Here is a 16,774-nt window from a genome sequence, read left to right on the forward strand (position 1 = left end):
TCTTGACCCAAAACGTTTCGCTCCATGCTGCCTGACCTGCTGAGTTTCTCTAACAGCTGTGTGTTGCTCCAGATTCCAGCATCTGCTGTCTCATGTGCCTTGACTACTTTGAGTCCCACAACTCAGAAACAGACCCTTCGGCCCATCTAGTCCATGCCAATCTGATCTGCCTGGTTTCATCCACACAGAACCGTAACATAGCCCTGCATACTCCTCCCATCCATGCAAATTTCTCTTAAGTGTTGAAATCAACCCTGCATTCACCACTTGCACTGACAGCTTGTTCCTCACTCTCACCACCCTCTGACTGAAGAAGCTTCCCCTCAGGTTCCCCCTTAAACATTTCACCCTTCACTCTTAACCCATGACCTGTAGTTCTACTCTCACCCAAGCTGAAAGGGGAAAAGAAGTCCGCGCAAGCTTGGAATTCACAGCCCAGAGTTCAGAGTCCTGGAGTCGTTATGGAAGGTCAACGGTCAGAGGCTGATCGTCAAAGACTGAATTCAATGAGTCCAGAAGTCAGTGCCAGATGGTTGAGGCCCCAGGGTCGGTGAGTCAGTCCAGGCCAAGGATGAGAGATTGGAGGCCCAGAGGGGGCCTGACCTCGTACTGGAGACCTGTCTATGTGTGTAGAAGGGTGGAAGTGTGAGAACGGGGCTGGCTTTGCTGTTGTTTTCCTGTTTTGTGTTGTTCTTCTGAACACTGTGGGCATGTTACTTTCACACAAGTATGTGTGGCAACATTGCGGGCTGCCCCCCCCCACCCCAAACCACCTTAGATCAATCTAACCCAACCCTCCCACTCAGCTTAATTTTTCTATCCCTCCATCTGCCTAAGAGTCTCTTAAATGTCCCTAATGTATCTGCCTCTACCACCACCCTGGCAGCGTGTTCCACACACCCACCACTCTCTGTGTGGAAAAACCTACCTCTGACACCCCCCTATACTTTCCTCCGATCACCTTAAAATTATGCCTCCTCGTATTAGTCATTTCTACCCTGGGGAAAAGCCTCTGGTTATCCACTCGATCTATGCCTTTTATCATCTTGTGCATCTCTACTGAGTCCCCTCTGATCTTCCTTGCCACAAAAAAAAAGCCCTACCTCACTTGACCTATCCTCATTGGACACGCTCTCTAATTCAGGCAGCATCCTGGTAAATCTCCTCTGCACCCTCTCTGAAGCTTCCACATCCTTCCTGTAGTGAGGCAATAAGAACTTCTCTGCAGCCTTTCCAGATTATTATTATTTTTAAAAGGGTAAAGTACAGCAACAGGCCCTTCCAACCCAGTGAGCCCGTGCTGCCCAAATACACCCATGTGACAGCCCTCCACTGGTCCGGGTCAACCACGGTTGTTACGTCCCAGCTGATTACATGATACGCAAGCCAGGCAGTCTGATATGGAGAGCAAGCTGTTGCCCATGCAGCCAGCTCCCCACCCTCCACGCAGCTGTTGAATCCAAAGGAATGGTAGAGGCTGACTTAGCTTGGCAACTGCGGCGATCAGAGATCGGAAGTCAGAGCTTTCCTTCGTCGAGATGAGCTGCCAACCACAGCTGACGAGCCTCATCTGCCCAAATCGACTGGTTTTAAGGCACCAGTAACCCACATTTGCCCCTTCCCCTCTCAGTAGAAAGGTTCCCACCAGGCTTGGTAGCTAAGCCACATGCGAAGGCCAGGAGCTGGACTTGGTCATCAGAGCCTGTTTGAGTAGCATGCCATTCTGAGCATCTACAGTAATAGGTAGTGGGAGCTTATCCCCATTACCGTCCCTGGTTATGACAAGCTTAAGGAACCCATGTGACCAATTAACCTACTAGTGTACCTTTGGAATGTGGGAGGAAACCAGGGCACCCAGAGGAAACCCACATAGTCATGGGGAGAACGTACAAACCCCTTAGAGACGGCAGCAGAATGGAACCTGCGTCAATGACCTGGATGCTAACTACTGCCCTACTCTCCTGCTCTTTAATTAGGGTCATAGAATCATAGAGTCATAGACAAAACAGCACAGAAAGAGGCCCTTTGTCCCATCTAGTCCGTGTTGACTACAATTCTGCCTGGTCCCATTGACCTGCATCCAGACCAAACCCCTCCACACCTCTCCCTGTTGTGTATTTAATATTTCAGTAATATTTGAGTGATACAGTATTGTTCGATCCTTTCGAAATAATTCATTCTGGTTATACGTATGAAATATGTGATGGCATACGTCAGTATGCCACCAGATCATATACGTATGCGCCTCGCCAGAAGCAAAAACTAATGTACACAAGTTATGTCCCAGACACCTTGTTTTCCTTTTAGTTTTTTTTATGTTTTGGAGTTATAAGACGTAAAAATCCCATCCATGTACCCATCTAAATTTATCTTTAAATGATAAAATCAAACCCGCATCCACTACATGCACTCTCATGACCCTCCGAGTGAAGAGGTTTCCCTCACGATCCCCTTAAATATTTCACCTTTCACCCTTAACCCATGACCTCTAGTTGTGGTTTCTCCCAACCTCATTAATGATGTCTTTCTTAGAGATGAGTGACTGAATGCAGGTTTGAATCCTTGCATCAGAGGTGTATGTGCCTGAGGAGATAGCTTCACATTTTAGGAAGGAGTTCTCCAGGCCAGGTTGGCAATAGGGTGGTTTATTGTTAAATTCCATCAGCTTGCTGGATTGCAACAGGAGGGGTGGAGGGGTAGTAGACTGAGAGACAATGTAGCCCGCGCGGAGTTACGAGAAGCTCGAATGCACAAGAGCCTGACCCAAACTCGGCGCAACTTCAGACCAGAACTGGCCGCCAAGGCTGCTTGTAGATCTGATCGTCATCCTGCTGTTGTCTTCCCGTCAACTTCCTACCCCCTTCCCCAGCCCTGGGGCTTGTGTGGGAACTCAGAGGAAAGCAAGGGGAAAAGCAGCTGACACTACAGGTTTTTCACATGCATCGGACAATGGTTCGATTTGGCCGAGGGAGCGTGGTGCTTTGTGGGGGAGGAGGGTGTGACCAGAGACTCTCCCGGTATCAGTTCTCGAGCCGTTCATGGTAACGGACCATGTGAGGGCAGGAGGGAGGGAGGTTGAAAGGGCGCAGGGGCCTTAAAATGGAATGAAAAAGGAGAGTGAAGAGATCTGAGATGAAGAGAAAGGGGGAAGGAGGAAGAAGGGGAAGAAGGGGAAGGATGTAGGGGAGAAGGGATACGTGGGTGGGAAAATAGAAGGGTGAGAGAGGAGAGAGGGCAAGGTGGTTGAGAGATGTAGGGAAAAACAAGGAAAGAGGATTGGAACCTATATGGGAATAAATATGGATCTGTGGAGAGAGAGAAGTTCAGAAGGAGAGGAAGAAGAGGGAGAGTGGGATGGAGGGAGGTACCGAGAAAGAGCTGGGGAGATAGGAGGCAGAGCAGTGGAAGAGGTGAGGAGGTAGAAACTCACTGAGCTAAATTGAACCATTGTCTGAGGATATGGGCAAAGTGTGTGGGGCAGCATTTAGGTGGGCCGTTCTAGGTGGTGCAGGGTGCGTAAGTACTGGACAATGTCCTGCTTGACCATGGACACGGGCAGTCTGGGGTGCCACCGCCGCACGGGTTTGCCGTCGGGGCCGATGAGAAACTTCTCAAAGTTCCACTTGATGTCAGACATTTTGAGCGGCTTCCAGTAGAGTCTGTCAGGGTCACCAAAACTGTCACCCACCGGGGGACAGGATCTCTGTGGAGAGAAAGAACAGACATTCTTCAGGAGACGCACGACTAATTAAGTACTTTTCCTGGAGGAGTAATTGGTTTTCACTAAGATGGCGTCACCAATGATCTCAGGATCCTCTCTGGATCCAACAGAAGTTGTAAATGTTTGCCTTAAACATTTTTGCTGTGATGGCAAGACCCTGTTGGACATTGGTAATACAAGATACTGCCCGTCCAGTTCATTGGTTCATTGTCCAGACCGACGGTGGGGCAGCTGTGTGGTCTCAGTTGTTGCACGGACCACGCCCTCGTGCCGCGGTATCACCTGTTACAGCCATCCAGCGAGGAGGCACCGGAGGCGGGGTAGGAGAGAACAGAGTCGCAGAAGGTGAGTGCTGGCTGGGGGCTTAAACCCTGTAGGTCAGCTCTCCCGTTGGTGCTGCCCTCTATTGTTCACTCCCAGGATAACAAGCTGCATTGTGTTTGATTGTGACTGACACAGCTCGACATGAGGAACTGCTGCAGGCTTGTTCTTGCAGAAACGTGGCTCCAGGACAACATCCCATGCACCGTCAATCTACAGGACATGCCACTCAGGCATTAGTGCTAATATTGTTTTGTCCCTGTATGTGCTGTGTGTGACTGTATCAGAATCAGAATTAATATCACTGGCACGTGTCGTGAAATTAGTTGTCTTTGCGGCAGCAATATATAATAGCAAAAAAAACTGAATTACTGTAAGTATATATACTATACATTAAAAGGTTAAATTTAAAAAAATAGTGCAAAAATAAAAATTAAAGAAGTAGTGAGGTAGTGTTTATAGGCTCATTGTCCATTCAGAAATCTGATGGCAGAGGGGAAGAAGCTGTTCCTAAATCATTGAGTACATGTCCTGGGTGATGGAGTCCTGGACGCTGTCTTTCTGAGGCATCACTCCTTGAAGATGCCCTGGATGTACTGTGTTTTGCCCTTTGGCTTCAACGAAACACTGTTTTATTTAGGGGTATACCTATGTATGGTGGAATGACCATTAAAATTGAACTTGAACTGATGTATGAATTAGTTGTAAACTATTTATCAAGTATTTGGATGAGAATATACAAGGCATGGATAGTAAGTTTGCAGATGATACTAAAATAGGATAATGGTGAAGGCTATCAAATGTTGCAGATAGATCTTGATCAGCAAGTGGGTCAAGGAATGGCAAAGTGTTTAATTCAGATAAGTTTGAAGTATTGAATTTTGGAAAGTCTTACCCTGGTAAGACTTTCCCCAGCGAAGAGCAGGGCTGTGGCAAGAGTCTCAGAATAAAGAGATCATGGAGTACATATGTATGGTTCCCAGAAAGAGGAGTCACGGGGAAACTGGTGTAGTGAAGAGGGCTTATGCACACTGGCCTTCATCAGTCAGGGCACTGAGTACAGGAGTTCGGAGGCTGGTCAGAGGACTGAGTACAGGAGTTCGGAGGCTGGTCAGGGCACCGAGTACAGGAGTTCGGAGGCTGGTCAGGGCACCGAGTACAGGAGTTCGGAGGCTGGTCAGGGCACCGAGTACAGGAGTTCGGAGGCTGGTCAGGGCACCGAGTACAGGAGTTCGGAGGCTGGTCAGGGCACCGAGTACAGGAGTTCGGAGGCTGGTCAGGGCACCGAGTACAGGAGTTCGGAGGCTGGTCAGGGCACCGAGTACAGGAGTTCGGAGGCTGGTCAGGGCACCGAGTACAGGAGTTCGGAGGCTGGTCAGGGCACCGAGTACAGGAGTTCGGAGGCTGGTCAGGGCACCGAGTACAGGAGTTCGGAGGCTGGTCAGGGCACTGAGTACAGGAGTTCGGAGGCTGGTCAGGGCACTGAGTACAGGAGTTCGGAGGCTGGCGAGGCTGCATTGGAGTATAGTGTTCAGTTTTAGCTGCCCTCCTATAGGAAAGATGTTATCAAAAAGCAACACTAGAGATTCTGCAGATGTTGGAAATCCAAAGCAACACACACAAAATACTGGAGGAACTAAGCAGGTCAGGCAACATCTATGGAGGGGAACAACCAGTCAACGTTTCAGGCCAGGACTCTTCATCAGACCTTTCACCCTGATGAAGAATCTCAGCCTGAGCTGTTGACTTTTTAATCCCTCTCCGTAGCAGCTGCCCAGCCTGCTGAGCGCCTCCAGCATTTTGCATGTGTTATTAGACTGGAAAAAATGTAGCAGAGATCTACAACGATTTTGTCAGGAATAACAGGATTGAATTGTAGGGCGAGGTTAGATTAATTCCTTGGAGCATAGGAGACTGAGATGCACAGTGGAGTGTATACTGACTGGGCCTCATCAAGACATTGTATGGAATGCAAAATTCTACAAATGTAATGGACACAGCCCAGTCCGTCACATGCAAACCCCTCCCACAACTGAGCACTTTTACAAGGAACGCTCCTACACCAAAGACCCCCATCTTCCAGGATATGCTCTCTTCTCATTGCTGCCACTGGGGACCCACTCCACCAGATTTAGGAACAGTTATTACCCCTCAACCATCAGGCATTCCAACTCACCTCAATGCTGAACAGATTCCACAATCTACAGACCCACTTTCAAAGACTCTGTTCTCAATATTATTTATTACTTATCTATTTATTGTTGTTATTGTTTGTTTATTTTTCTTTAATGCAGTTTACCTTCTTGTGCACATTGGTTGTTGGTCTGTCTTTGTGTGCTGGTGTGTACTTTTTCGTTCTATCTACTGTGAATGTCCACAAGAAAATTAACCCCAGGGTTGTATATGGTGACAAATACAGTACTGTGCAAAAGTCTTAGGCACATATATATACTTAGGGTGACTAAGATTTTTGCACAGGACTGTAGTATCTTTACGTATTGCACTGTACGGCTACAAAAAAAAAATAAATTTCATAACATGTGAGTGATGATAAACCTGATTCTGATATGGGTCTCTGTTGTGGACTGAGAGTGGGAAGGGGGCTGGGAGAGGGGAATCAGAGTTGGGAAAAGGGGAAGGGAGAGGGGAGGGAGCAGGAAGCACCAGAGAGACATCCTGTAATGATCAATAAACCAATTGTTTGGAATCAAATGACCCTGCCTGGTGTCTCAGGGCTGGGTGTGTCTGCACCCACACCACCCCTGGCCCTGGCACACCTTCTCTGCCACCTGTCCCACACACCTCCTGTGGCACTCCACCCTCACCATTCCCAACGTCCTTTATAAAGTCACTCTCTGTGCCGTGTTGACAAATACAGTTCTGTGCAAAACCCTTGTTATATATATATATATATATATATATGTGCCCAAGACTTTTGCACAGTACTGTACATCCTTTGATAATAAATTGACTTTGAAATTTAGAGCGGAAGAGACTGAGAAGAGATTTTAAGTGATGTTAGAAAATCACAAGGGGGCACAGACAGGGTGAATGCATTCAGCCTTTCACCCCGGTGGAAAGCTACACCAGTCTTCAGGAGGAGACACCAAACGGATATTTGGAATGGAAGCAGGCTGCTGGAGCAACTCAGTGGGTCAGGCAGCATCTGTGGAGGCTGAGGGAAGGTCGACATTGTGGATCAAAACGCTGCATGACTATGTCAGTCCAATCTGATGACATTTGTAAAACCCCCGCAAATAAACACTCAGAGTTCACAAGGCAGCATTCAGCTAGAAAGACCATAAGACACAGGAACAGAATGAGGCCATTTGGCCTATCGAGGGCCCCGCCATTCCATCATGACTGATTTATTATCCCTCTCAACCTCATTCTCCTGCCTTCTCCCCATAACCTTTGACATCCTGACCAATCAAGAACCTGTCAACCTATCCCATGACTTGGCCTCCAGAGCTACCTGTGGCAATCGGTTTCACAGAATCACCATCCTCCGGTTAAAGAAATTCCTCCTCATATCCAGTCTAAATTGTCGTCCCTCTACTCTGAGTTCTGGACTCCCCCACTATGGGATACATTATCTCTACATCATTTCCATCTAGACCTTTCAACAATCAATTGGTTTTAATGAGATTTCCCTCATTCTTCTAAACTGCAGTGAGTACTAATGTTCTCTGCCCCACCCAGGCATCACTGGAAGGCAGTGTAGCATTCTCCTGGCCCCCTATGTACACAGAACATAGAACACAGAAAACCTACAGCACAATACAGACCTTTCGGCCCACAAAGCTGTGCTGAACATGTCCTTACTTTAGAACTACCTAGGCTTTACCCATAACCCTCTATTTTTCTAAGCTCCATGTACCTATCCAGAAGTCTCTTAAAATACCCCATCGTGCCCACCTCCTCCGCCGCCACGTTAAAAAACTACCCCCGACATCTCCTCTGTACCTACATCCAAGCACCTTAAAACTATTCCCTCTCTTTCTAGACATTTTAGTCCTGGGAAAAAGCCTCTGACTATCCACATGATCAATGCCTCTCATCATTTTATACACCTGTATCAGGTCACCTCTCATCCTCCGTCACACCAAGGAGAAAAGACCAAGTTCACTCAACCTATTCTCATAAGGCATGCTCCCCAATTCGGGCAACATCCTTGTAAATCTCCTCTGCACCCTTTCTATGGTTTCCATGTCCTTGCTGCAGTGAGGTGACCAGAACTGAGCACAGAACTCCAAGTGGGGTCTGACCAGGGTCCTATATAGCTGCAACATTACCTCTCGGCTCTTAAACTCAATCCCATGATTGATGAAGGCCAATGCACCGTATGCTTTCTTAACCACAGAGTCAACCTGCGTAGCAGCTTTGAGTGTCCTATGGACTCGGACCCCAAGATCCCTCTGATCCTCCATACAACCAAGAGTCTTACCATTAATATGATATTCTGCCATCATATTTGACCTGGGACAAAGCAGCACTGGAAAAAGCCCTTTGGCTCACGATGTTGTGCTGAACAACAGGCACACCGTCGTACGGGGGTTGGCGTGGTGTTGTTACAGTACCAGTGACCCGGATTCAATTCCCAATGCTCTCCGTAAGGAACTTGTACCTTCTCCCCATGACAACGTGGGTTTCCTCTGGGTGCTCCAGTTTCCTCCCACAGTCAAAAGACATGGGGGCTAGTCGGTTAATTGGTCACATGGGCACAGTCTCATTGGGCTGGTAGAGCCTGTCACCGTGCTGCATCTCCAAATGAAATAATTAAACGGTTAATTATACGCCCAACAGAACTAATCCTTTCTGCCCACACATGTCTGTAACACTCTGTTCTCTGCACGTTCAGGTGCTGATCTACGAGACTCTTGACCGCTTCTGTCATATTAATCACCAGCACCACCCCAGGCACCCACTGCTCTCTGTATCAAATCAACTTGCCAGTCAAACCTCCTTTCAAATCACCCCTCTCACCTTCAATGCACGCCCTCTGGTACTGGACTTTTTGACCTGAGGTAAAGATTTTAAGCTTACATTTAGATTTTAGAGATTTAGAATAGTCCCAACAAGCCATGGTGTCCAATTAGACCCATGTGACCAGTTAGCCTACTAATCAGTACGTCTTTGGACTATGGGAGGAAACCAGAGCACCCAGAGGAAACCCGCGGGGTCATGGGAAGAACACACAAACTCTTCACAGATAGTGGTGGGATTTACAGCTGACACAGTAACAATGCTGACCGCTGCGTTAACATGCTGTCCAGCTCTCTACTCCATCTAAGCCTTTCATAAACTTTCATCAGCTCTCCTTTCAGCTTCCAGAGGAAACAACCCAAGGTTGTCCACCTCGCCTTCCAGTACAGTACAGAGCATCCTCTCCAATCCAGGCATCCTCTCTAATCAGTACAGAGCATCCTCTCCAATCCAGGCATCCTCTCTAATCCAGGCAGCATCCTGGTGAACCTCTGATTTACTTTGATTTATTCAGAGCAGGAGTTCCCAACTTTGCCTACGCCATGGACCAAAACCATTAAGCAAAGGGTCTGTAGACCCGAGGTTGGGGACCCCTGGTTTAGGGATACCGTGCAGAATAGGCTTTTTCAGCTCTTCGAGCTGCAACCACCAACAACACTGATTTAACCCTCATCTAATCATGGGGCAATTTACAATAACCAATTAACCTGCCCGGTGTGTCTTTGGACTCTGGGAGGAAACCAGAGCACCCAGAGGACACACATTCACACACTCGCACACGGGAAGGATGTACAGACTTCCTTACAGAGGATGTCAGGATTGAATTCAAACACCAGTGCCCTAAGCTGTAATAATGTCATGCTAACCTCTGCGCTACTGTGGTATCCCAAGTAAGAACATAAGAAATAGGAGCGGGAGTAGGCCATCCCTGCCATTCAATAAGATCATGGCTGATCTGTCCGTAAACTCAGCTCCATCTACCTGCCTTTTCCCCATAACCCTTAATTCCCCTATGTAAAAATCTATCTAACTGTATCTTAAATATATTTAGAGAAGAAGCCTCAACTGCTTCCCTGGGCAGAGAATTCCACAGGTTCACCACTCTCTGGGGGAAGAACAGTTTCTCCTCATCTCCATCCTAAATCTTCTCCCCTGAATCTTGAGGTAATGTCTCCTAGTTCTAGTCTCACCTACCAATGGAAACAACTTCCCTACTTCTAGCTTATCTATCCCTTTCAAAATGTTGTATGTTTCTGTAAGATCCTTTCCTCATTCTTCTGAACTCCAGAGAGTACAGTCCCAGGGGACTCAATCTCTCCTCATAAGTTAAACCCTTCATCCCTGGAATCAACCTGGTAAACCTCCTCTCCACTGCCTCCAAAGCCAGTATATCCTTCCTCAAATATGGAGACCAGAACTGCACACAGTACTCCAGGTGTGGCCTCACCAGTACCCTGTATAGTTGCAGCATGACCTCCCTACTCTTGAATTCAATCCCTCTAGCAATGAATGCCAACATTTCATTTGCCTTCTTAATAACCTGTTGTACCTGCAAGCCAACTTTTTGGGATTCATGAACAAGCACTCCCAAGTCCCTCTGCACAACAGCATGCTGCAATCTTTCACCATTTAAATAATAATCTGCTCTTCTATTATTCCTTCCAAAGTGGATGATCTCGCATTTACCAACGTTGTATTCCATCTGCCAGACCTTGGCCCACCCACTTAACCTATCTGTATCCCTCTGCAGACTCTCCGCATCCTCTGTACAATTTGCTTTTCCACTCAGTTTAGTGTCATCAGCAAATTTTGCTACGCTACACTCAGTCCCCTCTTCCAAATCATCAGTGTAAATGGTAAACAGCTGTGGGCCCAGCACCGACCCCTGCGGCACCCCACTCACCACTGACTGCCAACCGGAGAAACACCCATTTATACCAACTCTCTGCCTTCTATTGGTTAATCAATCCACTATCCATGCCAATACACTTCCTCCAACTTCATGCATCCATTTCTTATTTATAAGTCTCTTGTGTGGCACCTTATCGAACGCCTTCTGGAAATCCAAGTATGTGACATCCACCTGTTCTCCTCTATCCACTGCACTCATTACGTCCTCCGAGAACTCCAGTAAGTTTGTCAAACAGGATCTGCCCTTTCTGAATCCATGCTGCGTCTGTCTAATGGAACCACTCCTTTCTGAATGTTTCACTATTTCTTCCTTAATGACAGCTTCAAGCGTTTTCCCGACTACAGATGCTAAGCTAACTGGCCTATAGTTGCCCGTCTTTTGCCTACATCCTTTTTTAAAAAGTGGCGTGACATTTGCTGTCTTCCAATCCTCCAGGACCTGCCCAGAGTCTAGAGAGTTTTGGTAAATGATTACCATCGCGTCTACCATAACCTCTGCCAATTCCCTCAGCACCCTGGATCCATCCCATCAGGACCAGGGGACTTATCTATCTTCAGGCCCTTTAATTTGCTCATCATTATCTCTTTAGTGACAGTGATTTTATCGAGGTCCTCACCTCCCATTTTGTCCATAACATCCTTCTTTGGCATATTAGGAGTGTCCTCCACCGTGAAGACCGACACAAAACAGTCATTCAATGCCTCAGCCATTTCCTTATCACCCAATATCAATTTCCCCTTCTCGTCTTCCAAGGGACCAACGTTGACTTTAGCCACCCTCTTCCGCTTTATAGATTTATAAAAGCTTTTGCCATCCTCTCACTGGAGACTCTACATGCTTCCTGTAATGGGACGGCAACTAGAACTGTGTGCAATACTCTCGGAGTTCAGAGGGCTTTCCCAGCATGCTCTCTGGGACACACTCACCTTCAGGTAGGTGAACAGGGCCTGCTCGTTCTCGCCGTTCACGTCACCCTTCTGGAATAGCTGAAACTTGGGCACGTAGCCCCCCCCAGGACGGATATACCTGTGACCAGACAGCAAGGTGAAGTTGTGATGCAGTGAAGACCCCGCCCCCAAGTGCACCCCCACCACTTGAAACTAATGTGTAGCCCAGTAGAATTCCTCCTATCCCGTCCCATGACAGAACATACTCTCACAGCCTCTCTGCTTCCTCACACCACAGTGGATGTCCCCCCCCCCACTGTATCATTGTCAGAAGAATCACCAGCCAACTTCTCCATCTTCAGCCCAGTTTCATTACACTTAGTGGCCATTTTATTATGGACCCCGTACATCTACTTGTTAATACAAATAACTAATCAGCCAATTGGTGTAGCAGCAACTCCTGCTTAAAAGCATGCAGGCATGGCCAAGAGGTTCAGTTGTTGTTCAGACTGGGGAAAAGTGTGATCTAAGTGACTTTTGATCATGGAGTGATTGTTGGTGTCAGACTGGGCGGTTTGAGTATCTCAGAAGCTGCAGATCTCCTGGGATTTTCGTGTACAGAAGTCTCTAGAGTTTACAGAGAGTGGTGTAAAACAAAAAAACCATCCAGTGAGTGGCAGTTCTGTGGGTGTTAATGCGAGTGGTCAGACTGGTTCAATCTGACAGGAAGGCGACAGTAACTCAAATAACTACATGTTACAATAGTGGTGTGCAGAGTAGCATCTCTGAATGTACAACACATCGAACGGTGAAGTGAACGAGCCTCAGCAGCTGAAGACCACAAATGGTACCCCAGTGCATATCTCACTGCAGCGTGCCTTGCAGTCCAGGAGTAGACAATCTGTCACTCACTTCCTTCTTCCCACCACCAATGCTTGCTGGACTTTGCAGCTCCATACACACAAACTCCCATCAACAAGGCTCGACCAGCTCTGCACAGCCACTCCAATGTCACAGGAAGGTCTTTCACTTACTTCAACAAGGGGTATATCTCCTCATTCTTTCCTGGCTCCTGTTTTCCAAACTGGTTGCAAGGGAAGGCGAGGATTGTGAAACTAAGGGGTTCCATCTCTGTGTGTAGTGCATTCAGTTCTGAGAAGGGATCAGACACATTGACTGTGAATCGGTGAATTGATTCATTATTGTCACATGTACTGAGGTACAGTGGAAAAAGAACAGGAAATCTGCAGATGCTGGAAATTCAAGCAACACACATCAAAGTTGCTGGTGAACGCAGCAGGCCAGGCAGCATCTGTAGGAAGAGGTGCAGTCGACGTTTCAGGCCGAGACCCTTCATCAGGACTAACTGAAGGAAGAGTGAGTAAGGGATTTGAAAGTGGGAGGGGGAGGGGGAGATCCAAAATGATAGGAGAAGACAGGAGGGGGAGGGATGGAGCCAAGAGCTGGACAGGTGATTGGCAAAAGGGATACGAGAGGATCGTGGGACAGGAGGTCCGGGAAGAAAGAGGGGGGGATGGGGGGGAGACCCAGAGGATGGGCAAGGGGTGTATTCAGAGGGACAGAGGGAGAAAAAGGAGAGTGAGAGAAAGAATGTGTATATAAAAATAAGTAACAGATAGGGTACGAGGGAGAAGTGGGGCATTAGTGGAAGTTAGAGAAGCCAATGTTCATGCCATCAGGTTGGAGGCTACCCAGACGGAATATAAGGTGTTGTTCCTCCAACCTGAGTGTGGCTTCATCTTTACAGTAGAGGAGGCCGTGGATGGACATGTCAGAATGGGAATGGGATGTGGAATTAAAATGTGTGGCCACTGGGAGATCCTGCTTTCTCTGGCGGACAGAGCGTAGGTGTTCAGCAAAGCGGTCTCCCAGTCTGCGTCGGGTCTCGCCAATATATAAAAGGCCACATCGGGAGCACCGGACGCAGTATATCACCCCAGCCGACTCACAGGTGAAGTGTTGCCTCTCCTGGAAGGATTGACTGGGGCCCTGAATGGTGGTAAGGGAGGAAGTGTAAGGGCATGTGTAGCACTTGTTCCGCTTACACGGATAAGTGCCAGGAGGGAGATCGGTGAGGAGGGATGGGGGGGGACGAATGGGCAAGGGAGTCGCGTAGGGAGCGATCCCTGCGGAATGCAGAGAGAGGCAGGGAGGGAAAGATGTGCTTAGTGGTGGGATCCCGTTGGAGGTGGCGGAAATTACGGAGAATAATATGTTGGACCCGGAGGCTGGTGGGGTGGTAGGTGAGGACCAGGGGAACCCTATTCCTAGTGGGGTGGCGGGAGGATGGAGTGAGAGCAGATGTACGTGAAATGGGGGAGATGCGTTTAAGAGCAGAGTTGATAGTGGAGGAAGGGAAGCCCCTTTCTTTAAAAAAGGAAGACATGTCCCTCGTCCTAGAATGAAAAGCCTCATCCTGAGAGCAGACGCAGCGGAGACAGAGGAATTGCGAGAAGGGGATGGTGTTTTTGCAAGAGACAGGGTGAGAAGAGGAATAGTCCAGATAGCTGTGAGAGTCAGTAGGCTTATAGTAGACATCAGTGGATAAGCTGTCTCCAGAGACAGAGACAGAAAGATCTAGAAAGGGGAGGGAGGTGTCGGAAATGGACCAGGTAAACTTGAGGGCAGGGTGAAAGTTGGACGCAGAGTTAATAAAGTCAACGAGCTCTGCATGCGTGCAGGAAGCAGCGCCAATGCAGTCATCGATGTAGCGAAGGAAAAGTGGAGGACAGATACCAGAATAGGCACGGAACATAGATTGTTCCACAAAGCCAACAAAAAGGCAGGCATAGCTAGGACCCATACGGGTGCCCATAGCTACACCTTTAGTTTGGAAGAAGTGGGAGGAGCCAAAGGAGAAATTATTAAGAGTAAGGACTAATTCCACTATACGGAGCAGAGTGGTGGTAGAGGGGAACTGATTAGGTCTGGAATCCAAAAAGAAGCGTAGAGCTTTGAGACCTTCCTGATGGGGGATGGAAGTATATAGGGACTGGACATCCAAGGTGAAAATAAAGCGGTGGGGGCCAGGGAACTTAAAATCATCGAAAAGTTTAAGAGCGTGAGAAGTGTCACGAACATAGGTAGGAAGGGATTGAACAAGGGGGAATAAAACCGTGTTGAGGTATGCAGAGATGAGTTCTGTGGGGCAGCAGCAAGCTGAGACAATGGGTCTACCTGGACAGGCAGGTTTGTGGATCTTGGGTAGGAGGTAGAAACGGGAAGTGCGAGGTGTGGGAACTATAAGGTTGGTAGCAGTGGATGGGAGATCCCCTGAGCGGATAAAGTCGGTGATGGTGTGGGAGGCAATGGCCTGGTGCTCCTTAGTGGGGTCACGATCCAGGGGTAAATAAGAGGAGGTATCCGTGAGTTGTCGCTGTGCCTCGGCAAGGTAGAGGTCAGTACGCCAGACTACAACAGCACCCCCCTTATCGGCGGGTTTAATAATAAGGTTAGGATTAGTGCGGAGGGAGTGGAGAGCAGAGCGTTCCGAAGGAGTGAGGTTGGAATGGGGACAAGGTGCGGTGAAGTCGAGACGGTTGATGTCCCGTCGGCAATTAGCGATAAAGAGATCCAGAGCAGGCAGAAGACCAGAGCGGGGTGTCCATGAAGAAGAGGAGGGTTGAAGATGGGAGAAGGGGTCATCGGTGGGGGTGGAAGAGTCCTTGCCGAAGAAGTAGGTTTGGAGACGGAGATGGCGGAAGAAAAGTTCCGCATCATGGTGAACACGGAACTCGCTGAGGTGTGGGAGAAGGGGGACAAAGGTGAGGCCCTTACTGAGAACAGAGCGCTCTGCCTCCGACAGTTGAAGGTCGGAGGGGATGGTAAAGACCCGGCACGGATGAGAGCTGGGATCAGAGGGGGGAGGGGGGAGGCTGGGGGTGTCAGTGGAGAGGGGAGGGTTGGGGTGAGAGGAAGATGGAGCCTCTGAGGGCCCAGGAAAAACTTGTCTTGCACACTGTTCATACAGATCAGATCATTACACAGTGCATCGAGGTAAAACGAGGGAAAACAATAACAGAATGCAGAATAAAGTGTGACAGGCAGACAATAAGGTGCAGGTTTAATGAGGTAGATTGTGAGGTATTTACAAAGATAAGACCATAAGACCACAAGACAACAAGACATAGGAACAGAATCAGCCCATCAAGTCTGCTCCGCCATTTCATCATAGCTGGTCCTGGAGTCCATTCAATGCCATACACCTGTCCTCTCACCATATCCCTTGACGTTTGACCATTCAGGAAATGACCAACTTCCTCTTTCAATATATCACGGACTTGGCCTCAACCACAGTCTGCGGCAGAGCATTCCACAGATTCACCACCCTTTAGCTAAAAAAATTCCTCCTTACCTCTGTTCTAAAGGGTCGCCTCTCAATTTTGAGGCTGTGCCCTCTAGTTCTGGACACCCCCACCATAGGAAACATCCTCTCCACATCCACCCTATCTAGTCTTTTCAACATTCAGTAGGTTTTAATGAGATCCCTGCCTGCATTCTTCTAAATTCCAGTGAGTACAGGCCAGAAGCTACCAAACGCTTCTCATACGTTAACCCCTTCATTCCCAGAATCATCCTCGTGAACCTCCTCTGGACTTTCTCCAATGACAACACATTCTTTTTAAGATAAGGGGTCCAAAACTGTTGACAATACTCGAAATGCAGCCTGCCTGGTGTCTTATAAAGGCTCAGCATTATCTCATTGCTTTTATATTCTATTCCTCTTAGAAATAAATGCCAACATTGCATTTGCCTTCTTTACCACAGACTCAGCCTGTAAATTAACCTTCTGGGGGTCTTGCACGAGGACTCCCAAGTCCCTTTGCCCCTCTGATGTTTGAACCTTCTCCTTATTTACATAATAGTCCACACTATTGTTCCTTTTACCAAAATGTATTATCATACATTTCCCAATACTGTATTCCA

General features: G+C 48.0%; 1 protein-coding gene across 1 annotated transcript in view; it reads right to left on the bottom strand.

The window, feature by feature from the left end:
- Positions 1 to 2,629: 2,629 nt before the first annotated feature.
- The window catches only part of gpx3 (glutathione peroxidase 3), a 41,191-nt gene continuing 27,046 nt past the window's right edge, over positions 2,630 to 16,774 (bottom strand). Inside the window, exons 3-5 of the mRNA XM_063053036.1 lie at positions 12,862 to 12,979; positions 11,867 to 11,966; positions 2,630 to 3,703 (exon numbers count right to left, since the gene is read on the bottom strand). Of these exons, the coding sequence (XP_062909106.1) occupies positions 3,485 to 3,703; positions 11,867 to 11,966; positions 12,862 to 12,979 (437 nt within the window). The 3' untranslated portion in view covers positions 2,630 to 3,484. The remainder of the gene's footprint in view (positions 3,704 to 11,866; positions 11,967 to 12,861; positions 12,980 to 16,774) is intronic.

This window comes from Mobula hypostoma, chromosome 7, assembly GCF_963921235.1.
Source record: "Mobula hypostoma chromosome 7, sMobHyp1.1, whole genome shotgun sequence".
Classification (NCBI taxonomy): domain Eukaryota; kingdom Metazoa; phylum Chordata; class Chondrichthyes; order Myliobatiformes; family Myliobatidae; genus Mobula; species Mobula hypostoma.